Source organism: Labeo rohita, chromosome 9 (assembly GCF_022985175.1).
Source record: "Labeo rohita strain BAU-BD-2019 chromosome 9, IGBB_LRoh.1.0, whole genome shotgun sequence".
Lineage (NCBI taxonomy): Eukaryota > Metazoa > Chordata > Actinopteri > Cypriniformes > Cyprinidae > Labeo > Labeo rohita.
In genome coordinates, this window is record NC_066877.1 from 29,708,954 (window position 1) to 29,736,860 (window position 27,907).

The 27,907-nt window shown below is 33.1% G+C and overlaps 1 protein-coding gene across 3 annotated transcripts in view; it reads right to left on the reverse strand.

Annotated features, from left to right (window-relative positions):
- The window catches only part of pde1a (phosphodiesterase 1A, calmodulin-dependent), a 91,553-nt gene that overhangs the window by 14,996 nt on the left and 48,650 nt on the right, over nt 1-27,907 (reverse strand). For all 3 annotated transcript variants that reach the window (XM_051120136.1, XM_051120135.1, XM_051120137.1), the window contains 6 exons: nt 14,868-14,981; nt 9,721-9,903; nt 5,165-5,231; nt 4,949-5,065; nt 1,399-1,539; nt 1,095-1,195 (listed from right to left, as the gene is read on the reverse strand). In XM_051120136.1, coding sequence (XP_050976093.1) covers nt 1,095-1,195; nt 1,399-1,539; nt 4,949-5,065; nt 5,165-5,231; nt 9,721-9,903; nt 14,868-14,981 — 723 coding nt within the window. The remainder of the gene's footprint in view (nt 1-1,094; nt 1,196-1,398; nt 1,540-4,948; nt 5,066-5,164; nt 5,232-9,720; nt 9,904-14,867; nt 14,982-27,907) is intronic.

Genomic DNA, 27,907 nt, shown 5'->3' on the forward strand with positions numbered 1-27,907 from the left:
GATAAATTTAGCATTACATCACTTGTTCATCAATGGATCCTCTGCAGTGAATGGGTGCCGTCAGAATGCAAGTCCATACAACTGATAATAAAATTTAACATCTTGTGAAGTGAAAAGCTTTGTAAGAAATACATCCACCATTAAGGTGTTTTAAATATTTAGACTCTCTTTCTGACGGCACCCATTCACTGTCACCTATTCATCAAGTGGAAAAAACTGTAATTTAATTTAAAGTTTTGTGTGTGTGTGTGTGTGTGTGTGTGTGTATATATATATATATATATAAACAAATTGTAACTAACTTTTACAGTAACTTTTCCATAATTTTGATTATTAATAAATATTTTTTTTTAATTGGGTATATATTTCTATTTATACAAATAAAAGTTCATGGTGTGTGTGTGTATATATGTGTGCGTGTGTGTTTGTTTTAAAACATTAAGAAAAAAAAAATATATATCAAATTTAACACTGAAATATATAATCAACATATGATTTCATTTACACTAAGAAACAAGCATTTCATTTACTAAATATTAGCTTGCTTATGTCTACATTTTCATAAAAATTTGCTGTAGATGACTAAGCTACATTAATCCAAAATGTAGACGAGTTTGTTTGTTCATCTGAACAGATTTGGATAAATCTTTGGATAAAAGATTGGATAATTTAGCATTACATCACTTGTTCATCAGTGGATCCTCTGCAGTGAATGGGTGCCGTCAGAAAGCGAGTCCATACAACTGATAATAACCACAATAATCCACAAGTAATCCACTCTACCCCAGTCTATCAATTAACATCTTGTGAAGTAAAAAGCTTTGTAAGTGTTCATAAGAAATAAATTACACATTAAGATGTTTTAAATATTTGAACTCTCATTCTGACGGCACCCATTGACTGCAGAGGATCCACTGCTGTAATGTAATGCTACATTTCTCCAAATCTGTTCTGGTGAAGATACAAACTCATCTACATCTCGGATGGCCTGAGGGTGAAATTTTTAATTTTTGGGTGAACTATTCCTTTAAGGCAGCCTAATTCAAATTGGGACACTTGAGACTGCTGTCTGCTTCTTATGGTCAATAACACACCTGGTTTGGATGTGGAAGTTATTGGTCGTTCCAGTGTGTTCAAAGTCGTGGATAGCAGCAGCAAACACCATGGCCAATATTTCCAGTTCAGTGAGCCAGTGCTGTGGGAGAGCAAACCAGTCAGCCATTACCCAAATAATCATCATCACCATGATTCAACATCATCAAAATAAATTTTAACAGCTGCCTATATTAACCTGTAAGTTAGGACCTCAGGCGTTCAGCTCGTATCGGCTACAAACAGATGTCATATTTGTTTGTCTGTGCGAGACATGCATGCACAATTCACTGAGCGTTCACTCACCATAATGCCAGTGTGTAGCATCAGATAGTGTGCCGTCTGCGTGACATCGGCAGCGTGGATCAGATTGTGGTAGGGGTTTCTGTGCTTGCTGTAGCCTATTTCCAGAGCTTCCACAAATGACACCAAGGAGGACACTGGTATCTGCACAGAGAACAACAACAATCACAGTTACAAAACTAGAGTACAACAAAAGGAATCAGGACGTCTGACAGAATTTTATTTTATTTTGTAATTAATACAACTATTCAGCAAGGATTCACCATAGAATCCTGAAAAACACAGTTTTCGCATTATTAGACATTATTAATAAGAATAGTTTCGTGAGGAGCAACATATTAGAATGATTTCTAAAGGATCATGTGACACTGAAGACTGGAATAATGATGCTGAAAATTTAGTTGCCATCACAGGAATATATATATACTTTTTATTAGATTAAAATAGAAAACAGTTATTTTAAATGTAATCAAATAAATGCAGGCTTTGTGAGAATAATAGTCTTTTTTTAAAACAATACAAAAAATATGAAAGACCCCAAACCTTTGGCAGGTAGTATACATGTTGTCAGATGAACAACTAGATAGTAATCACTAATTTAAATCGCCAACATCAGGAGTGCAATATCAATTATTTTCATAAATAAAATAACTTGGGCAATGCTTCAGCAATGCATGAATTGCAACTGTTTGTGAGTCTTTTTTTAACACAAAAACTGCCATTTTAAAATATTTTTCACGATATCTCACAATTGCAACTTTATATTAATTTATCGTAATTGTGCCTTTACATCTCATAATTAAAACCCTTGTATCTCACAATGTTATTTTAATTACATTTATTTATTTATTTGTTTGTTGTTTGGTTTTCTTCTCTTTTTTTTTTTTACTTTCTCTCACTTTTTAGTTTGAGGCAAAAACAAGTTTTCATGTTGTTCATTTTTTTCTTTGTCATGTTTGAATTATTTATGAGTCTTTTTGCACCCTATGTTCCTTCATCATTACATTAAATTCATAATGCAAACTATAAATCTTTTTCTTTTCTTTTTTTTTTTGGGGGGGGGGGGGGGGGGGGGGTTGTGGGGCTAGGAAACACTGTCTTGAACATCTGCATTCTTTCACCAAGGTGGATGGAATGCTGTACTAAAATATACTAACATTGTTATTGTTAACTAAAACTAGGACTAAAAATCTTAAACATTTTTTTGCAATTAAATATAATATAAAATCTAAAAATATAAAAGCAGAAGCAAAACATTAAATGAAAATGTTGCACTGGAAAGTAAATTAAAAAGTTTAAAATGATGTAGTAATATTACTAAAACTAAAAGTGAAATAATATAAATATATATATACTGTATTAGTATTTTTTTTATTTTTTTTTTAAATGGAACTAGCTCTTGATTTCCAACCCTACTAGAGACATAGAAAGGGGTTTCAGGCTGCAGTGTGAGGCCTTAAATTTCCTGCCACAGCAGATTAATGGAGCATGTTACAGGGAACCGAAGTGTAAGGGACGCATTTGCAGGAGCGTTATATCCATTTGTAATCACTCGGAGAGAAGGGACTTCATACCTGACCACCTAAACCCAAATACAGGCAACATGTGTCTCTTGCATTTACATTGTAATCATGAGGCTCTGTGTGTGTGAGTTCAGAGTCTGTCGTCACCGCGCTTGTGAAAAGGGTAAGAAGTGATGAGAGCTGACACAATGGTGAAAAACAACGAAAGAGCACAGATGGAAAATGTCAGACGACGTATATCACATATAAATCTCCTGTTACAGGGAAAAAAACATGCATGCTTTGGAGACACTGTCAGCTTTGGTTTAGAAAAAAGCGTGATTCCAAAAAGATGAAATCATTATATATTACAGAAACAGCTCACATAACAACTCACTTTCAAGCCATTTCAAACCTGTGTGAGTTGCTTTCTTCCACTGAATGCAAATAGAAAATTATTTGATGAGCTTGTTACTTTTCTCTATGCAGTCACAAAGAATGGAGTCTGAAGGTTTTAAGCTTTGAAAATGAAGCAAAAGAACCATAAGCATATTATAAAACTAATTATTACTCATGCATTATATTCCAAGTCTTTTGATGACAAATGATAGCTTTTTGTCAATGATACACAGTATAATTTCATTTGCCATTCACTGCGAATCTTAAGACCCTTGTCACCAACAATTATTTGTCAACGAACCATTATTTGAGTCGAAACATTTGATCTGATTCGCAAAACTGAATAACTCAGTGAAAAAAACTGATTCAGTTATAGAAAACCATTATTTGAGTCTAAACATTTGATCTGATTCGCAAAACTGAATAACTCAGTGAAAAAAACTGATTCAGTTATAGAAAACCATTATTTGAGTCTAAACATTTGATCTGATTCACAAAGTTGAAAGGCTCAGTGAATCAAATTGATTCGGTTATAGAGAACTTTGATTATAAAGTCCTCAATTCTTGGCACAATCATGAATTACTTGTCAACAAACCATTATTTAATTTAATACATTTTATCTGATTCACAAAACTGAATACCTCAGTGAATCAAACTGATTCGGTTATAGAGAATTTTGGTTATAAACTCCTCAGTTCTTGGCACCATGATGAATTACTTGTCATAGACCCATTATTTTGAGTCGAAACATTTGATCTGATTCACAAAACTGAATCACTCAGTGAATCAAATTGATTCGGTTATAGAGAACTTTGATTAGGCTATAAAGTTCTCAATTCTTAGCATCATCATGAGTTACTTGTCAACAAAACACTATTTGAGTTGAAACATTTGATCTGATTCACAAAATTGAATGACTCAGTAAATCAAACTGATTCAGTTATAGAGAACGTTGGTTATAAAGTCTTTAATTCTTGCCATCATTGTAAATTACTTGTAAACAATCCATTTTTTGAGTCAAACATTTGATGTGATTCACAAACCTGAATGACCCAGTGAATCTAACTGATTCTGTTATAGTGAACTTGAGTTATAAAGTCTTTAATTCTTGGCACCATCATGAATTACTTGTCAACAAACCATTATTTGAGTCGAAACATATGATCTGATTCACAAAACTGAATGACTCTGTGAATCAAATTGATTCCATTATAAAGAACCATTATTCGAGTCGAAACATATGATCTGATTTGCAAAACTGAACGACTCAAATTGATTCGGTTATAAAGAACTTTGGAAATAAAGTCCTCAGTTCTTGGCACCATCTTGAATCACTTGTCAACAAACCATTTTTTGAGTGAAACATTTGATGTGATTCACAAAACTGAATGACTACCATGGCTACCTTCAGGATATTCTATAAGGTTCTTTGGTGTTCTTTTTGGAGTTTGAAAGTCTTATGGAGCATGGTAAAAGGAACACGTAAAGTCTGAAAGGCTGAAATGATATAAGGGTAGGTAAATGACAGATTTAATTTTATTCAGTGGCAGCATGGTATTTTCCCTATGGGAGTATGAGTCAGTATCACAGGTAAGTAATATGTGTAATATCACAGTTTTGGTGTGTGTCTGGTTTTCACAGTCTCTCATACCCTGAAGCGGCTGATCAGGTCATATCTGGTGAGCAGTTCATACACCAGGAACTTCAGAGCGTGTTCACTACTCGCCTCCTGAAGCGTGAAGACGTCAAATGACCATTTATCAACATCCTGAAAAAGAGAAACACTTCTATGAGTAGGTGGCCGACATAAAACTTAAAGGAAACAAACCAAAGTCAGGTTATAGTCTATTGTAAAGATAATGTGTACCTTTAAAGCTGTAATTACAGATGGTGGATAGGTCAACCCTGCCATATTGGATGTTCTTCTGTACATTCTGCAAACACAAAACATAATTTCAGTCTTTTTTTCCCCTATGACTACTGCTGAGAACTTATTTTTAACAAGATAAATTTCAGTACAGTTTGTAAAAATTGCATTCAAATAGTTGAAATTAAATAGTTTTTTAAAGCTGATGTCCTGTGGTGCCGCATACTCCATCTGAAACTATTTTAAAAAGCATTTTGCTCGTTCTTTTATGCATGCAAAGTATGTCACATTATGTAAAATGAACCAGTATAAGCTAAAGTTGATTCAAATGGTGAGAAACTTTAATCTAAAGTATACATTTTCTTGTTCTACATTTACAGAAATGATATGAACTCTTTAAGCTTACACTGTAAGTGGCATTATATAAGACCATTAAATTGTTAATCACAATCAGGAAGGTTTTACTAAGGTCTGGAGTATAAATGGTGCTTTACAGAAGTGTTTAAAAGATGAGGAGGAGAGGATATTACATACAGGGATAAAACCACAGAAACAACACTGGACTTTTTGGATTTTGACAGCGGCAATAAATTCAGTAGTGATGCATCTGCATGTGGTTGACCGAACCTTGATTCCCCTCTAGTCTCAAGTACATTCAAGTGGGATTCAACATAAAGAAAAAGCAGGACATAACACTAAAACTTTCCTTTTTTTAATGAGACTGGAAAAGCACTTAAAATGTCATGTTACTTCACACTGTCCAGATTCCAAAATAATAGTACATAGTGATCAAATCCAGTTCCAGTGTTCTTATTAACTTGGCTCTTGCTGATAAATCCTAATAATGGAAAATGAACAGGTTCACACTATGCAGAACATTTTTATGTCTCCTTTCAGTATTGTTATATTCAGTAAAATAATGAACTCTGAAATCATATTTAGTTTTATTTTATCATTTATTTTAAATAAATAGTTATTATGATATGTCATCTAGCACTAGGCTTTTGTAATATGATTTTTATAACAATACATTATTATAACAGTTCCTTCATGATGTCATCCTCTAGGAAGTGACATCATTCTACTGGAAAACTAAATCATTCAATCTTGTCTGCTAAAATTATTTAAAAAATTATGATAATACTATAATATATAGGCCTATATATACCATTCTACAAAATTTAAAAAGCATTTAAGTATTTAAATTTTACATGTTTATTAAGATCATTCTATTATCTATTGAAACCCACAAAAATATTTAAAATATCAGTAAGCTTAATATATATAAAATCAGCTTTTTTCAGGTACTTTCAACTGGGAGGTGGCCATCCTGAAACTTAACCCCTAAATTAAAATTTTAAACAATATAGAATTTTTTTTTATTCCATTGCTTTTAAAAAATATCTTTTTGATTTTTTAAAAAAGTGAAAGTATACTGAATTATCAACTAAGATGTTATGATAGCGTTTGGTTCAATGTATCTTCAAACTAATGAATTCTTAACTTTGAAATCAGTATGATCAACTTTATTTTTACAAAGAAAAATTGGATTCGAAATTCAACAAATCTCATAAATCACACTTGAAATATTGTTAAAATTGTAATTGCTATTGATTTACCTTTAAAAATTTTATAATAAAAAAGCAAAAAATATATTTACAAGGTAGATGTAAACAAAATCTTAATAGGTCAATATAGCCCTTTTTATTAAATTACAGTATATATTATTATGTTTCAGTAGTGACAAATTTGGGGAGAGGAAATATATTCCAGAACTTTCTGAAAATACAATATTAGAATTAACTACTAACTACTATTAATTAATGTGTACCTTAGATATTGTACAATCTGCATAGATACAAAATTTGTAGAAAAAGACATGATTTTCAAGATGTTTCCAACTCTGACTTTAAACCAGTTCTGCAGAATGGCCCATATATAACAGTTCTTTCTGGTCCTTGAATCTGATTGGCTGAGAGGAGTGTGATATTCTAGTGATATCAGAACTCCATCCGTTTCACAGTTTGAATCACTCCGCTTGCAGTATTTCTTACAGCAAGTGTCACGGCGGACGCTCAAATCTACTATAATTTTATAAATAATACTGTTTTGTGTCACAAGATGTAGTTTTAGGAGTTTTAAGGTGATAATGTACTTGTTTAGACTTAAAATAGGCAGTTTGTTAATAAAGATAACTTCTATTTGAAAATTTGTTGCAATGTTTTTGAAGATGTGAGCTCCAGGGCATCAAAGGGCGTTCAGCGCTTATGAACCCTCTCTTACAGAGAAATTAGCTATTTGTTGTTGTTTATATTACATTGTAAAAAATGACCGTGAATTTAACGGTAAAAGACTAAAAATTATACAGTAAAATCCTGTTAAATGGTTAACGGTAAATTCTCCTACAATACATGGTGAAAAACTGTACTGGACATTGGATGTAATTTTACGGTACTATACTGTTTTTCAAAGTGGAAAAAAACAAACATAAAATTTACAGTATATAACTGTAAATTGACTTTCCCAGAATTTCCTGCCAATGGAATTTTCAAATGGAATTTACATTTCAAATTTAATGTTTTTTTGTTGTTGTTGTTGCTAAAATGACTATGTTTTTTCTTAGTTTTTTCTTATCAGTTTTGTACATTAGAGTTGTATGTTACATCTAATGTTGTTAAATGAATGTTTATTGCATTATTTCAGTTACATGTGTGTTACCATGGTGATGTTTAGTGTTTGTGTGAATGACACTGTGCACCTTCTATATATATATGTTCGTATTTAAAAGCTGCTTGTGATGGGCTTTATTTCATCATGTGACGTTCTCATCACAACCTGCTTTGGTGGTTATCAGTATATTACAAAGGTTCAAAAGAGATTTCAGTACTTCAATATGTTGGTTAACAACATTACGCCAGTTAAAGGAGAAGTCCACTTCCAAAACAAACATTCACATATAATGTACTCACCCCCTTGTCAAGATGTTCATGTCTTTCTTTCTTCAGTCGTGAAGAAATTATGTTTTTTGAGGAAAAAATTTCTGCATTTTTCTTCATATAATGGACTGATATGGTGCCCTGATTTTGAACTTCCAAAATGCAATTTAAATGTGGCTTCAAAGGATCCCAAATGCGGTTGTAAACGATTCCAGCTGAGGAAGAAGGGTCTTATCTAACGAAACAATCGGTTATTTTAATTTAAAAAATACAATTTAAATACTTTTTAATCTCAAACGCTCATCTTGTCTTCCTCTGCCTGAACTCTGTGCATTCTGACTCAAGACAGTTAGGGTATATTGAAAAACTCCAATCGTATTTTCTCCCTCAACTTCAAAAATCATTTAAAAATCATCCTACATCGCTGCAGAAGTTTTGCACCCAGTTTTTGCAAAGTAAACAGGCAAAAAAGATTAAACACCCTCAACAAAAAAGGCAAAACAGCGATATAGGACAATTTTGAAGTTGAGGGAGAACATGAGATTTTTGACATACCCTAACTGTCATGACCCGGAACAAAAACAGTTTAGGCAGAGAAAACCAAGACGAGTGTTTGACATTAAAAAGTATATAAATTGTATTATTTTTATGAAAATAACCGATCGTTATGCTAGATAAGACCCTTCTTCCTCAGCTGGGATCATTTACAATCGCATTTGGGATCGTTTGAAGCCGCAATTAAACAGCATTTTGAAAGTTCAAAATCGGGGCGTCATATCAGTCCATTATATGAAGAAAAATGCTGAAATGTTTTCCTCAGAAAACATAATTTCTTTATGACTGAAGAAAGAAAGACATGAACATCTTGGATGACAAGGGGGTGAGTACATTATATGTGAATCTTTGTTTTGAAAGTGGACTTCTCCTTTAATGAAATTATGGTATTTAAATGTACATGTAAAGCTTAAGTAATGGAGTTTAAGTGGATTTACCTCAAAATAACAGATATTTTGGATCATTTGGTTGTCTTGCATCATTAATAGGGTCTCTAACATGCGTTCGATATCACCTGGTGATCAGCGCTTCAAGCTCAACAGGTGTCTATGACATTCTGAATGAGTTTCCATGGAAATGAGGAGCTCTGCCTGTGTAAGAGGGAGGCGGCTCGCGCGCATTGCTCAGACTTGAGGGTACATGCCACAGAGAGGACGGCTGCAATGCAAATGGAATGGATCGAGACATTCATTTTCAGTTACTGGAAAAGATTATGCAGAACAAGCCCTTAAGTGTGTCTTACGTGCCGGTAATCTTTGTAGACATTTTCCCAGTTAGCAGGAAAAAAACGGACAGGTCTGTGAAATGGGACTGTCTGTATGATTTAAGCTCACTTAGAGGCAGCACGTAAAACGGTAAAACAAAGGCTCTGTCTCAAAACCTAGTGAGCAGCCTAACTAGGCAGCAGCCTTTTTAAAAGGAAATATCTTGTTTAAGATGGAACCCAAGTAACTGATTTAGAATGTTCTATTTTTCATTTGAATATTGGAATATTTGAACTATCATGAACTCTGGTCATGATTATGGTGAACGCACCAACTCTTAGGTAACAAACAGAATAGATACCGTTCAACAAAGATCCCAGCCTGAACGGCGTGAACGATGCTGCGGAACCGGGGCTTCTCTTCTGGCCGTCTGCGCACCACTCCCATCTTCCTGGTGAAGGTGGAGGCCAGCCAATCTCGCACCTCCATTGGCACAGAGTCTGCCTGGATATCACTGAGCTCATCCTCTGTGTCCAGAAGCCGCCTGGAGAACAACAAACATTTTCACAGAGGATATTACTACAAAGAGCTTACAGCAGCTGCTGTGAAGAGCCTACAGCATGACCTTTACCAAGATAAATATTATATGTTAGTATGTGCAAGAGAAGAGTGTGCAATCTAGTTATTTGGCTGCTGTTTTTTTTTTATTTAATTGATCCTAAGCTAACTAAATTGATCATTTTCAAATATTTAAACTTCAGAATTTTGTGCGCAAATCATTTCATCATATATACATCTATCACCAATAAATCATCTGTCAGCACTTTTCTCTTGATATCAGCTTTGGTAATTGAAAACCTATAGTCTGGATGACCTATATCAGCATGTGGTCGACCTATATCGGTCAACGGGGAATCTGTGCTCTAGTGACACTATCAGAAAACATCAGTGAAAATTTGAAGTACAGAGCTGGAAAACCCAGAGAAGGCTGCAGCCTACATTCAAATGTGCGTTGGTGGGTGTTACAATCACTGGAATGTGCAATAACTGATGTGTAAAGATTAAGAATACTGCATATAGAAGTTATATTTTTGGCTTTGTACGTGGGTTGTAATAGGGTGAGTCTCACAAAGCCTGTCAGGAATATGTCCCAGTCATATTTCACACCTAAGTCAAAAGGGGGGAAAAAGTATATATTTTCCTTGTAAAAAAAAATTAAAAATAAACCCCATTTTTTGGAACAGTAAGACTCGAAATTAAAAAAAAAATAAAAAAATCTTAATGGTTCAAAAATATGTTTTCCTTTGTAATTCTAAATCGCATTTCTGGATGTGCCTGTCAGCATGCTGTATAGCTAATGTGGCTAAAATTACCATTGTCGCTGTCTGTATTGACACGGAGCAGAGCTATGTTGTTCGTTTTATCCCAAAAACGCTCACCGTCTGCATAATTTAGAAACACAAAATGACATTTTGACTGCGTGAGATTGCCCAGTTTTCTTGCCGGACTATCTAAAGTGGGAGCTCATTTGCATTTAAAGGCATACACATGAAAACTCAGGATTTTTGCTTACACACCGTTAAGTTATATTACATATTGTAAAAAAGAGCGTAAAATAACAACAAATAGATAAAATAAATATATATTATAAATTATAAAGTAATAACACATCATGGTTGTATTTGTATAAAAAAAAATTAGTAATGGGAATCTGTAATAAATAAATAAATAAATGTAAAAAAATCTTAATGGCCCTATAGTATACACATTATGATTTATTTGAAAAAAGAGAATTGAAACTTTAAATACTAAATAAACAACAAATAAATCATACATTTTACATTATAACTTTTTTTAAAAGTAGTTTAATAAACTTTAAATACTAGAACAATAATCTTTAAAATACTAAATAAACAACAAAATAAATAAAATTATATATTATATATATTATATTATGCATTATGAAGTATTTACACATTGTATTTGATGTAAAAAAAAAGATGACAGTAATGAGAATCTGTAATAAATAAATAAATAATTAAACTTTAAATATTAAAACAATAAACTTTAAAAACTAAATTAACAACAAAGTAAATAAAATAATTCTATATTATAGATTATATTATATATAATATTATATATTATGCATCAAAGTATTTACACATCATTGTACTTGATGTAAAAAAAAAAAATATTACAGTAATGAGAATCTGTAATAAATAATCAATCAATCAATCAATCAATCAACCTTAATGGCCCTACAGTATATGTTCATGCTTCATAATTTATTTAGGGAAATAAATTAAATAAACATATAAATTATATATTATACATTATAAAGTATTTAAGTATTTTAATAAACTTGAAATACTAAATAAATAACAAAATAAATTAAATAATTATATATTATACATTATATTATGCATTATAAAGTATTTACACCTCATGGTTTTATTTGATAAAAAAAAAAGATTACAGTAATGAGAATGTGTAAAAAAAAAAAGGCCTAAAATATGTTTTATTTATAAAAAAAAAATATTAGAGAGACTGAAAATATTCTCATTATTACAAAAAATTAATGAAATGTATAATATTATATAATATACATTATAAGGTATCTACAAATCATTATTACAGTAATTAAAATCTGTAAAATAAAAAAAATCTATCTATCTATCGATTAGTCATGGGTCGTTCTTGAACGATTCGTTCATTTTGAATGAATCTTTAATGTGACTCGGAAAGAACAAGTTGTCTCGTGGAGTGATTCGTTCAGTTGCGCATGCGCATTTGCGCAACATCCTATAGACGACTCGAACCCGAAGACTTGAGAGATTAACTAATTAATCAACTAATCAACTAATCAAATCAATGTACAATGAAGACCCAGGTAAACAATGAATTAATCTTTTCTGTTTCTTATAGCATTATAGTTTTGTCTTGTTTGTAGTGTGATCAACGTTTGTGTAAGCAGTAGATGTGTTAGGAAAGTAACACATAACATTTTAATTATAGTTCGCTAAAATGAACGAAATGACTCGAAAAAAGATTTGTGCATTTTGCTGAACGAGACTCAAAAGTCCAAGTTCGTCTAAGTTCGTCTGTGTACTCTGGCTAAAAAAAGTTAGAGTATGGCGAAAAACTCCATCTTATTTTCTCCTACAACTTCAGAATCGTCCGACATCGTTGTATCTTTTTGTTTGTAAACAGCGTTTGACTTACTTGCACTTTCTTAGTCTTATATTAGTATTGTAGTATTATAAAATATCTTTATACTTTTATATGTAGTAGTATATATCTTTTCAATTTTGGTTCCAATAAACCCGAATGCAGTTCCACACCTGTGTGATGTTCTGAACTGAAGGTGCTGTTTACGAGTACGTGCAGACAGAAAGCAAGAAAACGTCTCCACAGCCACTTGCTCATTTTCTCACAGTGCCGTGACTCATCCTGCCCTCGCTCTATTGGAGAGAAAGCCGGTATTCAACGCTGAAGTACCTTAAGCAACCAGCATAAGATTAAATAAATAAGCTTTTCCTGAGAAATGAATGCGGCAGAAAGAATAGTGACTGTTATTGCTCAGTCTTACGTAGGAAGCCCGACCGGCGCAGGAAATGCGACATGTTATCATAACAAATATTCACCGAGTTCCAGTAACAAGCTAAAATTGCTCAAAGCTGCTACCATGGAAATACATCCTGTGCCTGTCATTAGGAAAACGTAATTAGCCATAGCCGAGTCTGTCTAAACACAAGCCCATCAAACGAAAGGCTGTCAGGGCTCTAGTGGGACAACGCTGGCGCTCTGTACACGCCAATCTGAAGCACAACAGAGCGACAGAGCTCTAGGTCTCGGTTAATTAGGATCGAGGGCCCATGGGACGTGCAATTCTGTCGGCTAACTGTGCGGCTCGCTTCCGCGGGGAGCGAGCTGAACAAGAATACTCTTCAGACGAATGTGAAACACCTCCTGCTAACTGCTGGAGATAGGGATGAGAATACTTGTACAAAAAAAGGGTGAACTAGATGAGAAATTCTTCAGAGAGAGTCATGCAATGAGACTCATTGCATTTATACATGTTGCATCTTTCCCATGGGCTCCACGAAAGTAAAAACAGTTACGATCATCTAGAAGAAAACTAGACATCCTTAAATGGGAAGAAAGAAATGTTAAAAATCATGAAACTAGAATATAAGACAGATCAGCTGCATAAGGCAGAACTATAGGATGCCGTTTGTCCCATATTTTAGAATTTTACTCTCAAACAACTGAGAATGCATTAGTATTAATTGCATTTGAATAAAATTACAAACTAGAACGTAAAACAAATCAAAGATAGCTGTTAAAAGTGGGTTTTTATATTTTTATATTTTTATTTTTTGAAAGAAGTCTCTTATGCTCAGTAAAATCAGTAATATTGTGAAATCTTACAATTTAATATAAAATTCAATTTTATTATATTTTAAAATGTAATTTATTTCTGTGATGCATAACTGAATATTTTCAGAAATAATAAAAAATAAGAATGTAAAACAAAAGATAAATGTTAAAAGTAGGTTTCATATATTTTTTTAAAGTCATCTATTATGCTCAGTAAAATCTGTAATATTGTGAAAAGTTATTACAATTTTATATAACTGTTTTCTATTTTTAACATATTTTAAAACGTAATTTATTCCTGTGATGCAAAGCTAAATATCTTCAGAAATCATCAACAAAAATCTTATTATTACCAATGTTAAAACAGTTGTGCTGCTTAATATTTTGTGGAAACTGTGAAAAAAATTTAGGATTCTTTGATGAATAAAAACTTCATTTATTTGAATAATGTACAAGTTTTTGTGTGATTGTGTGGGTTTTGTGAAATTTAACACATCTCTGCTGAAATAAAGCATTACTTTCTTTTAAAAACTTGATGGATCAAGGAAAATCAAGAACGATGAATCATATGTTCATTAAAATGTCTAAAATCACAAATAATTATAAAGCTGAACTGTTAAAATCCTTTTAAAAAATTAAGTAAATAAAACAAATTTTACTGGAGTTGCTAAAATACTATTTTAGTAGTATTTTAGTAGTAAAATTTCACTTACTTGCTTGGTTCATATTTCTGAGTGAAAATGGTTTCAAAGTCAATTGCTTTTTGTTTGTTTTTTTCAGTGTAGTGTTATAAATCGCTAGTAGAAGCTGAACTGATATGTGTGTAATAGTAAGTGACATTTTACAATGACATTACAACCCATTCAAAGATTTAATGAATTCATGAGCCAAAATCAAAGTGACTGGATCAAATGCATTCATCAAGTAATGACGGATCTTATTTATAACCTAAACACTTACATAGCCAACAGTCCTATACTGTACTGCAGCTGCACAGAATTTTGACTTTGTTTACAAAGTGTTTTGCTGTCACCAGCCACCAGTGATTAAAATTTAAAATGAATCTCAAGCGGCATATATTGTCTAAAGAACAAAGGAGTGTAACTTCTTTTCCACTGCTTCACTTACCTAGTTTCGTCGATGTACACGGCTTCCAAAACCGACGCGGCATATTCAATGTTTTTCCTCAGATCTACGACATTCACCTCCCCCTTATCCAGCTGCTTCACCAGACATCTCAATCTGAAAGAAAACAACAGTCACAGTTTCAATTCAGGAAAATTCCACGTCTGATCTGAAAGCATTGGTGTTATTCGTTGACATTCCACTGTCGGTTACAGAAATAGTTCACATTTTTACATCATTTATTCAACCTCATATCTGTATTATTTTCTTTCTTCTGTGAAACACAAACAGAGATGTTCAGAGTTTGACTCTGAACTCAAATCACCATCTATTTTCATAGAAAAGAGCAGCTCTGAAAGAAAGTCATATGGGTTTGGAATGACACAAGGGTGTGTAATGATGATAAAATTTTCACTGCTGTGTGAATTTTTCCTTGAAAGCCTACAATAAACACGCACAAAGAGATATCTATCCTTGACACAGGAGAACACAGTCTGTTGTATAAAAGAAATGAAATGGATAAATGAGACAGACACTGCCAATTCCACACCCACAAGAAAACAAAGAGCGTTAAACATATAAAATAAAAGATTACAGTTCATCAGCATCTTAATCATCACATCTCATGAGCCAAAAGGCTACGCTCAGTTAATCTCTCATGGCACTCACAATAAGACTTTTTTTTTTAATAAGCAAAGCAAATATCTTGGCAGAGTTAATGTGAGGTAACCCCGTAAATATGTAGGTCAAAAAAACAAAGTTAACATTTGACAGTAATGAATTCCATGTAATCCAATCACACACTGCCTCCCATTCCTTGTTTTTTGAACAATATCCCTCTTATCGCTCCTGAAAAATGATAGCGTAGAATGATTTACATAGTGCAACAAGATGAAAGCACAAAAATATATAAAAATAAAACATGACTCCACCGAAACCTCAACATAATATATCAACTTGGTCTCTTAAATGATTCTCTTAAAGCAGCTGTTAATAAAAAATTCTTTAACAATGACTTTTGAGAAATTAAAGAAAAATAGAGGAGCTCAGATCATTGGTCTTTCATTCAATAAGAAATAAGAATAAGAGTTCAAAAACTACGAGTTCAGTTTGAGACATTGTTGAGATTTCTTTTGAAACTTTAGAGGAGACAAATGTGAGATAACGGTATTTTTAGAAGAAATTTCTATATGCTTTGTTTAATAACATTGTTTTCTAGGAGAAAAGAAATATATGAACTAGGACTGCAATTTCACACTCACATACACCTTATATTATGAAGAGAAGAATGTGCTTTCATCTGTTTCAAGGACTTTTTCAAGCTTTTTGTCCATAATCCGTCAAAGCTCAGATCTGATGTCGAGTCTTAAGGAGGAGCTGTCAGAAACACACTTCTAACCGGACGATCAAGCCCATGCAGACAAACCGTTGATCAGGCTGTTAGGGTAACAAACAGAAGAAAACTCTGGTCGTGCACTCTAAAACATGCTGTTTTTTTCTTTTACCAAAATGCTGGGTTTAGCCTGTTGGGTCATTTTATTGGGTTGTTTTTAACATTTTTACCCCGGTGCTGGGTAGTTTTTCTACACTCTAAAAAAAAAAAATGCTGTTTTTTTTTTTTTTTTTTTTTAACCCAAATGCTGGATTCAGCCTGTTGGGTCATTTTATTGGGGTGATTTTAATATTTTTACCCAGGTGCTGGGTAGCTTTTCTGCACTCTAAAAAATGCTGGATTATTTATTTGTTTTTTAACCCAAATGCTGGGTTCAGCCTGTTGGGTCATTTTATTGGGTTGATTTTAATATTTTTACACTCTGAAAAATGCTGGGTTATTTTTTTTTTTAACCCAAATGCTGGGTTCAGCCTGTTAGGTCATTTTATTTGGTTATTTTTAATATTTTTACCCAGGTTATGGGTTGTTTTTCTACACTCTAAAAATGCTGGGTTATTTTATTTTTAACCCAAATTCTGGGTTCAGCCTGTTGGGTCATTTTATTGGGTTGTTTTTAATATTTTTACACTCTGAAAAATGCTGGGTTATTTTTTTTTAACCCAAATGCTGGGTTCAGCCTGTTTGGTCATTTTATTGGGTTGTTTTTAATATTTTTACCCAGGTGCTGGGTTGTTTTTCTACACACTAAAAAATGCTGGGTTATTTTTTTTTTTTTTTAACCCAAATGCTGGGTTCAGCCTGTTGGGTCATTTTGTTGGGTTATTTAAAATATGTTTACCCAGGTGCTGGGTAGTTTTTCTGTAAATAAGCTGTTGGGTTATTTTTAATGCTGAGTTATTTTTTCTACCCTACCACTGGTTTGAGCCCGTCTACGACGAAAAAACCCAGCTGTTGAGTTACAGTCAGAGAGTGGGCTTTTTGCGTCCTCTACAGGAGAAAACAGTTCTCAGTGCCACCGTGCACTTCTTCAGCTACATAAAAGTTTGTTGTCAGTCAGCTGCGTCAGCAGCAGTCGTTCGTCGCAAGCCTTTTGCCTTGGATAACATAAATTGACTTTATTCATTGTAATACTGAATTAAATTTAATTTGATGTTAAAATATGTTCTCTAATGTCAGTACTGTTTGTTTATGGGCATGTTATGGAGTCAGTCACGGCATCTTTCAGCTACAAGTGATTACAGAGGATGGTTGAATACACTTAAATTAAAATGCTACCTGTAATCACAACGTTACATTTGTTATTTCTAAAATGACTGTTAAACAAGTTTAATGGTATGTAATATTGTAAACTATGCTGTATTCACCCAAATAAATTCAACTGTCTTATATTTTTGTCCATGGCTTTAGCTGCTTAATAATAAATGTTCATCTTTTGATTTTTGCTGTTGCCTCTACAATTGTGTGTGTGTGATTTGAGCCCATTTTAAGCCAGTAATATATTAATTTTTAAACAATAGTTGACTTAAATAAAACAACTCGGCATGTTTGGTAAAAACATTTAACCTAACCAGCTGGGTCAAAATAATCCAGCATGTGTTCTGTCCAATATTTACCCAGCGCTGGGTTGCCAAAAATCCCAAGTTGGGTGGTTTTTAAACCAGCATTATTAAAGTGTTGTTTTGCTTTTGGTGTGGAGGTCATCTTTAAATACTCTGGATGGGATTGAGTAAAGGCAGTTCTGTAACAAAATCTCAATCACAATCAGCTGTCTGACAACAAATGGGGACACAATTGTCTCTGACACCTAGAATAATATCTTAATATTAAAGGGATATTTCAGCCAAAATGAAAACTGTGTCATTATTTACTCACCCCCATGTTGTTTCAACACTGTATGACTTGCTGCAAAATAAAAACTCTGAAGAACTTTGAAGTCCAAACAACACTGGATCCCATTACCTTTTATTCTATGGACAGAAAATAAATCCAAAATCTTCCACAGAAGAAAGTCATACAGGCTTTAAGTGCTCACTGTAAAAACTGAGTTTTTATTCTTTCCTCACCTTAACCAGTTCCCACATTATCAAATGCTAACCAAAAGAAAACAAGTTAATAAAATGACTGGAACAAGATTTGGTGATAATATAGCATAAGAGACTTACAAAACCCAAATGAAACCCATTAAAACTGCACAACACTAAACACAGCTAAACAGCTGTGTAAGATGCTGTGATCCAAAACATCTTAAAGGAATAGTTCACCCAAAAATTAAAATTCTGTCATTAATTAGTCACTCAGACCTTCGTTCATCTTGATACACAAATTAGAAATTATTAATGAAATTGAGAGCTTTCGGACCCTGCATAGACAGCAACACAACTGGCACATTTAAAGCCCAGAAAGGTAGTAAGGACATTGTTAAAAGTTCATTATTTCAACCAGAATATACAGACGATTAACTAAGAGAGATAAACGTTCTACATTGTACGCATGCGTCGTGGTACTGTCATGAACGTGCAGCGAAGACTGATACAGAAGAGAAGAAATTGTTTAATAAAGTTATTTTTGTTTTCTTTGTGCACAATAAGCATTTTCATAGCTTCATAAAATTACAGTTGAACCATTGATGTCACATGGACTATTTTAACAATGTCCTTACTACCTTTCTGGGCCTTGAATGTGTCATTCACATGCTGTCTATGCAGGGTCAGAAAGCTCTTGGATTTCATCTAAAATATCTTAATTTGTGTTTCAAAGACGAACAAAGGTCTTGCAGGTTTGGAACGACATGAGGGTGAGTAATCAATGACAGAATTTTTATTTTTGGGTGAACTATCACTGAACTATCCCTTTAACATTCGAAAGTTGTTGAAAACACCTGTGCTGAGGTACACGCTTATCTGTTCTGATGAATCCCAGACAACACTGAAGTACCACCCACTCACCTGTCAATCACTCACTGCACAAAAACAAGGGGTTTATCCTTTGCCAGGTACCCAAAGCTTTAAAAGAAACTACTATCTGATTGATAGCTGACACTGGCACAGCTTGTCATTCAGTTAATATGGGTATTCCACTAAAAGGGTGCGTAACACCTCTGTTAATCAGCCAAGCGGGAAGAGCTATGGAACGATAATCTCCAAATGGCTAAATGTCCTCTGATTAATGTCTGCTTTCAATCACCCACCCGATTTTTTGTTTATGACAGTAGTCTGTAACATAGCAACTTGAATAAACACCTCTTCATCGGCGTGCTATTGACAGATAACATGTACGCCTAAACTCAAACTGGCTGAGGCTCTCTGCCACAGAAAAACGCCATGACAGGATGAAAGACAAACAACAGCAGGAATACAAACAGATGAAACCACTAGTTAAGTGAAAGCAACAGCAGTGAATACAGCGCATGTTGTTTTTGTCTGTGTTGAGTCTCCTGAAGTCTGAAAGTCTAACCTGACTTCATTCTCTTGCCATTCCCAATTCCAGTCACGACAGGATCTGGGATGATGTCTGACTTTGATTGTAGTCTGGGGTGGATCGGAATAACATCTGATGTGAAAATGACGCAAATGTTCAAGGTAAACTGCTTTCAAAGCCAAGCTAGTCATTCTTGCATTCACTGCAATTTGTCTGTCAAGTATGTGACTGGAAAGAATGAATTACCTTTGGAAGATCCTGTGAAAATGTGTGTCTGACATTCCTACCGCGGCTCTTTTAATGTGAAGATTTTGTCAAATTACCGGACTCCATAAACACACACTGAGAGCAGAAGTATGAAATGCTTCATGACATAAGCATACAATGACAGAAACCTTACCAAATGTGGATTTCAATGAGTTCCAGTGAGTTTAGCATTCCATCACTTGCTCACCAATGGAATGGTGAATGGGTGCCATCAGAATGAGAGTCCAAATAGATTATATAAACATCACAATAATCTACAAGTAATCCACACAACTCTTACTACACTGACCAAGATTATAAACGCAACACTTTTGTTTTTCCCCCTCATTTTTTATGAGCTGAACTCAAAAATCTAAGACTTTTTCTATGTACACAAAAGGCCTATTTCTCTCAAATATTGTTCACAAATTTGTCTAAATCTGTGTTAGTGAGCACTTCTCCTTTGCCAAGATAATCCATCAACCTCAGGTGTGGCATATCAAGACACTGATTAGACAACATGGTTATTGCACAGGTGTGCCTTAGGCTGGCCACAATAAAAGCCCACTCTAAAATGTGCAGTTTTACTGTATTGGGAGGGTCCAAAACCCAGTCAGTATCTGGTGTGACCACCATTTGCCTCACGCAGTGCAACACATCTCCTTTGCATAGAGTTAATCAGGTTGTTGATTGTGGCCTGTGGAATGTTGGTCCACTCCTCTTCAATGGCTGTGCGAAGTTGCTGGACATTAGCAGGAACTGGAACACGCTGTCGTATACGCCGATCCAGAGCATCCCAAACATGCTCAATGGGTGACATGTCTGGTGAGTATGCTGACCATGCAAGAACTGAGATGTTTTCAGCTTCCAGGAATTGTGTACAGATCCTTGCAACATGGGGCCGTGTATTATCATGCTGCAACATGAGGTGATGGTGTAGAAGATTTTCATTAATCTTGAATCAATATAAAAGATAGAATTATGCCTATGCATAAGAGGATATTATTCTACTTAGAACAAAGAGAACTATTTAAAGCTTGAAAAACACTCATGTATGGAAAGAACCTGTTCAGAAACTAGAAATATATGAGAGCTACTGATCAACCTTCAGGAACTCCTAAAAATACCTTGTCCAAAAATACAACAGTGCATATATGGAATGCTTCAGGATGTATATATGTGTGCTTGAGACGAAACTCTGGAGTGGTGTTCGAACATTACTTGGCCTTTTGTTAACTTGTTAATAAAGGTCTATCTGGCTTCAAAACCTCTTCTGAGCAATTTGAGTAAGAAAAATTCCTGGGCCTCAGGATCTCGTCACGGTATCTCTGTGCGTTCAAAAATGACATCAATAAAATGCACCTCTGCGCCTGGCTATACCATAACCCCACCACCACCATGGGCCACTCAATCCACAACATTGACATCAGCAAACCGCTCACCCACATGATGCCATACACGCTGTCTGCCATCTTCCCTGTACAGCGAAAACGGGGATTCATCCGTGAAGAGAACACCTCTCCAAAGTGCCAGACGCCATCGAATGTGAGCATTTGCCCACTCAAGTTGGTTACGACGACGAACTGCAGTCAGATCGAGACCCCGATGAGGCTGACGAGCATGCAGATGAGCTTCCCCGAGACAGTTTCTGACAGTTTGTGCAGAAATTCTTTGGTTATTTAAACCGATTGTTGCAGCAGCTGTCCGGGTCGCTGGTCTCAGACGATCTTGGAGGTGAAGATGCTGGATGTGGAGGTCCTGGGCTGGTGTGGTTACACGTGGTCTGCGGTTGTGAGGCCGGTTGGATGTACTGACAAATTCTCTGAAACGCCTTTGGAGAACGGCTTATAGTAGAGAAATGAACATTCAATTCAGTCAGCATGCCAATTGTACGCTCCCTCAAAACTTCTGTGGCATTGTGCTGTGTGATAAAACTGCACATTTTAGATTGGCCTTTTATTGTGGCCAGCCTAAGGCACACCTGTGCAATAATCATGATGTTTAATCAGCATCTTGATATACCACACCTGTGAGGTGGATGGATTATCTCGGCAAAGGAGAAGTGCTCACTAACACAGATTTAGACAGATTTGTGAACAATATTTGAGTGAAATAGGCTCTTTGTGTACATAGAAAAAGTCTTAGATCTTTGAGTTCAGCTCATGAAATATGGGGGCAAAAGCAAAAGTGTTGTGTTTATAATTTTGGTCATTGTATGATGTTTTTATCAGCTGTTTGAGCTCTCATTCTGACAGCACCCATTTACTCCATTGGTGAGCAAGTGATGCCATTCTAAATTTCTCCAAATCTGTTCCGATGGAGAAACAAACTCATCCACATTTTGGATGACCTGAAGGTGATCTAAATTCAAAGACATAAACAAGCACATTGAAATACCACTGATCATTTGTAATATGAACAGAAATGTTTCCATACAAGAATCTGCAGGTTTATCGAGTATAAGCGAGGACAGAATCTGGTTCTGGTTAAGTAGCCGGGGGCGAACAGTGCTGCGGTGACATATCAACCTATCAGGGCCTATTTTTACCTGGAGTGTGTGAGGGAGACGGACTCCATCTGACTCGTGGAGAGTAGCAGAGGAAAAGGGCAGGAGATTGATAAGGACTTTGGAAACACTGTAGGCAACACTCATTGTTTCCCTCGACTATGGTAAACTGTGTCTGTGGAGATCCCCGGCTTTGAGCACCTGGGTAATGGAGTATGATAGAGAGGAGGCTGTATAACTGTGCATGACATAAACAAACACACCCACCCACCCAAAATGTCACAGTGTGTATAATTAGAGGGGAGGACTTTCCAAAGCATGATAACCATACAGCACTGTGTTGGGAAAGGATGTAGAGTTCACAATCAAGCTCTTCAAAGAATTTTCTTCAGGTATCATCCTGTCTAAACATCGTTTCTTTTTCATTCTTTCCTTAAAATAGTGCTGTGCAACAACTAATCACGATTAATCGCATCCAAAATAAAAGGTTTTTTTTTTACATAATATGTGTGTGTGTACTGTGTATATCTAAAAAATTTGACTACACACACATACAGTATATATTTTGAAAATATTTACATGTGTTTGCATGTATATATTTTTTACTTTAAAACAACTTTAGATATAAGACTTTAGAAGATACAAAACGTAGACACATTTAAACCAGGGCTATTATAGATAACTAATTAAAACCATAAAAAAACTACTTGCAAATAAAATAAACTTTAGCTGAAAAAAGAAAGAAACATTAAGTTTATTTTATTTCAGTTAATTGCCAAGGCAACAATTCTCATTTTCATTTAGTTTAACTTAATATACTAAAACAACTTAAACTAAAACTGAAATAAAAATGACTAAAACAATATATACATGTATTGAATTATTATTAATAATATATTATATGCATTTAATATAATTTAATAATAATAACAGAACAAAATTATTACAACTTTAACTGAAATTAAAATGAAAACAGAAAATATAAAAATAATTTAAAAAAAAAACTATAATAGCACTTTAATGATACTGAAATAACACTGTTTTGAACAGATTTCAAAGAAATCTTTCTCATGATTTTGTTTCCAAATAATTTTTGCATAATAATAAAATAATTATTATAATAATTTTGCTTTAAACTATTTACTTAAATTCTACAAATTAGTTTTGCAGGAAAAACATAATCTGCCCAACTGTGATAAAAAATAAATATTGTGATCTAAGTCAATCAATCAATCTCTCTCTCTCTTTAGTTACTACATACTTCCCATATTTCATTTTGTGCTTTGTAGAACTTCATTATTTTGATGACTTTCATTTTATTCTACATTTTATAATAATAATAAAAAAGTATTTCAAAAAAAGAAATAGTAAAAATTGTAATAATACAAAAATAAATAAGAAATACAATATATATATATATATATATATATATAAAATACAGAATATAATAATAAAAAAAATACACCACCAGTCAAAAGTTTTTGAAAAGTAAGATTGTTAATGTTTTTTTTTAAGTCTCTTCTGCTCACCAAGCCTGCATTAAAATAAATGTTTTCTATTTGAATGTTTTAAAAATGTAATTTATTCCTGCAGTCACATGATCTTTCAGAAATCATTCTAATACTCTGATTTGCTGCTCAAAACATTTATTATCATTATTATTACGTTAAAAAACAGCTGAGTAATTTTTTTTAGGTTTCTTTAATGAATAAAAAGTTCAGAAGAACAGCGTTTATCTGAAATAGAAATATTCTGTAACATTATGAATGTCTTTATCATCACTTTTGATCCATCCCTGATAAACAGAAGTATTAATTTCTATCATTTATTTCTATAATTTTTTACTGACTCAGCTTTTGAATGGTGTAGTGTACAACATTACAAAAGCTTTTTTTTTCAGGTATATTCTGATCTTTGGATCTTTCTACTCAAAGAATCCTAAAAAAAAAGTACTCAACTGTTTTAAATATTGATAATAATATTAATAAACACTAAACAGTGTGACTAGAGTAATGATGCTGAAAATTTAGCTTTGATCACAGGAATAAATTACATTTGAAAATATATTCAAATAGAAAAAATTGTTTTAAATAGTAAAAATATTTCAAAATATTACTGCTTTTGTTGTATTTTGGATCAAGTAAATGTAGGCTTGGTGAGCAGAAGAGAATTCTTTAAAAAACATTAAAAATCTTACTGTTCAAAAACTTTTGACTTCCAGTGTAAGAGAACAATAATGCAAATGCTTATATCTTGCATTGTACTCATTTATTGCACAACTTTCATATATTTATTTATAAAATAACATTTGCAAAAAATGATTTCTGAATGTCTTTGTATTCAGTTTGCCTCTTTTTTGATTTAATGACAGCAGTACTGATCCTGACATGAAAAGGCCTGATGATAATGCGCTCCGGGCAGCATTATTTGAGTTACAAATAACATCTTGTGCTTTAATGGAAGAAAGAAACAACAACAACCACAACAACAACATCAAATGCTATTTTGTGGCCTGAAACTTTTGAACCCCTCTGTATATGATATTTAATATGACACAAATGCAAAGCTCCTTGAGTGCATCATCCTCCCTCTGGTCCCCTCACAACAGCTGTTGTGCTTATCAGCATTCACACTGAGCCTGTAAGAGTGTGTTTAACATTGAGGACAGCAAGAAAGCAGAACCTCCGACATGCGCCGCTTGCTTAGATGACATATTACTTGTGCCAGTGTACTTTCATTTCTCTGAATTTTGCTCACATTATATTTGCCAGGATCTTTTATCCAAAGTCACATGCAGTGCATTTCAAATAGAATACTATCAATACTGTGCAAAATGTACTTTACATTGCCTGCTATTTGTTATAATAGTATGTGAAACAGTTTGCATCATGCAAATCTGGTCAGAAAGTTAGCCAAGAAACAGTTAATCAATTATAACACTAGAAGGTCAAAACAATAGCATTACATTTTGGGATGCAGTTGCACATTTGAGCAAATGTAGTAGGTCACTGGAGCTCTGCATGCAGATATTTAGCATATTATGCAAGCTATATACTGCAGAAACACTCAAAGAAATACACTAGTTCACAATGCACAGAGCATAAAATCTCCTTAAATGTGATAAAAACACTGTAACTTAAAGTCATCCGGTCATTATCAGAAAATAAACACTGATAGGATGATCAGGACGCAAAGCAGAGGGGTCTTGCATCACTCTAAAGGGTTTATTTTGCGATAATCACTGCTTGTTTTCAACATTTTACACACTATAGCCACTAACAAATTAACTTATTGTTTAAAAAAAGAAGCATATGACTAATAGTGTAATTACAGTGTAATTATGTGCCCGTTTGTTTTTTGAGTAGCCTTTCTAAGAAACTGAGATCAAATTAGTTTGTGCTACAATCAGCATGTACAATCTTTCAGCTGAGAATACAAATAAATACAAATAAATCATGTTTTACATTACATATTCATTATGGAGAGTTCTATATAAAGCAGTATTATTATTGCTGTTGATTAAAAGCTGAAGTAAAATAAATAAAATAAAAAATAAAATAAAATAACATTAGATGAAAAACTTTAAAAAAATATATATATAATGAAAATGGGAAATATTGCCTTGGCAACTGTTTAAGTACTAAAATGACAAACAAAACCTGAAATAAAAATAAAGCAAAACAGAAATATATATAAAAAATACTAAAAATAAATAAATGTTTTGCATGACACATGATTCATTATAGAGAGTACTATATGAAGCATTATTGTTGTTGCTGTCGATTAAAAGCTGAAATAAAATAAAATAAAATAAAATAAAAAAATAACATATTACAATAATAAAAAATAAAATAAAATAAAATTAGATGAAAAAATAAAATAAAACATTAGATGAAAAAAATGAAATAAAACATTAGATGAAACACTTAAAAATTAAAATGAAAAATATTGCCTTGGGAACTAATTAAAATAAAATAAGTTCAAGTACTAAAATGCCAAATAAAACCTGAAATAAAAATGAATTAAAGCAAAAAAGAAATATAAAAAATTAGTAAACAAAAATAATTACGTGTTATGCATGACACATTCATTATGGAAAGTACTATATGAAGCATTATTGTTGTTGCTGTTGATTAAAAGTCAAGTCAAGTCAAGTCAAGTCACCTTTATTTTATATACTGCCTTTAACAATACAGAATTGTGACAAGGCGGCTAAAAGCTGAAATAAAATGAAATAAAATAAAATAGAACACTAAATAACATAATAAATAATATATTAAAATAATAAAAAATAAAATAAAATAAAATAATAAATAATATATTAAAATAATAAATAAAAAAAATAGAAAATAAAATAAAATAAAAACGTGAAAAACTAAAACCAAAAAAAAAAAAAAAAGTTAATGAAAACAAGAAATATTGTCTTGGCAACTAACTAAATTAAAATAAGTTTAAGTACTAAAATGACAAACAAAACCTGAAATAAAAATAAATTAAAACAAAAGAGAAATATTAAAAAATTACTAAAAATAAATACATATTTTGCATGACATACTCATTATGTAGAGTGCTATATGAAGCAGTATTGCTAATTCTGTTGATAAATAAAATAAAATAAAATAAAATAAAATAAAATAAAATAAAATAAAATAAAATAAAATAAAATAAAATAAAGCTGATGAAAATAAGAAATATTGCCGTGGCAACTAACAGAAATAAGATTAAGTACTAAAATGACAAACAAAACCTGAAATAAAAATATATTAAAGTAATACAGAAATATTTAAAAATGACAAAAGCATATAACAAAATTACTAAAACTTAAACTAAAATGAAAATAAAGACTACAAAAATGTTACAATAAAACCTAAATCAAATCAATGTAGAAAATACTAAAATAACACCAATACAGAGTCTGCTACCAATAAAATAGCGGTTGTTTAAAAGAAGTTACTGACAATTTAGCTGCAATCCTAAATCATTTTTATGGTAAACGGATACTGACCATCGTAAAACTCTGAATGTTATCCAGCGGCGCCAGAGCCATTATATGGCTGGCTTATGAGGCGCGCAAGCCTTCTACTCTGTTTTAGTGACCATTAAACAGAAATATCTGACAAAATAAGCAATTGACCAATTAAAACCAAGCATTCCAGAAAGCTGTGAATATAACTGCAAACCTAGTTGAAAAACACAAGAGATATGACGGGTTGACAGACCCATCCTGTTGAGTGCTTTCAGAGCCACTTAGACCGACTGTATTTTTGGAGACTTTGCCATGGCCCCTGACATAGTGTACCGGTGGGAGGGTCTTCAGACCCGTATGGAAATGAAAATAAGCATCTAAAAAAAAATGCCTGTCTGGAAACGGGCCGCTTTACTTCTACAGCAGGCCTCCCAGAAGCAAAAACACAGTAAAGAAAGCTGCATCGTCCTCTTTTTAGCCGCATCTGGACTTTTCAGCCCATGCTGCTCCGTCTG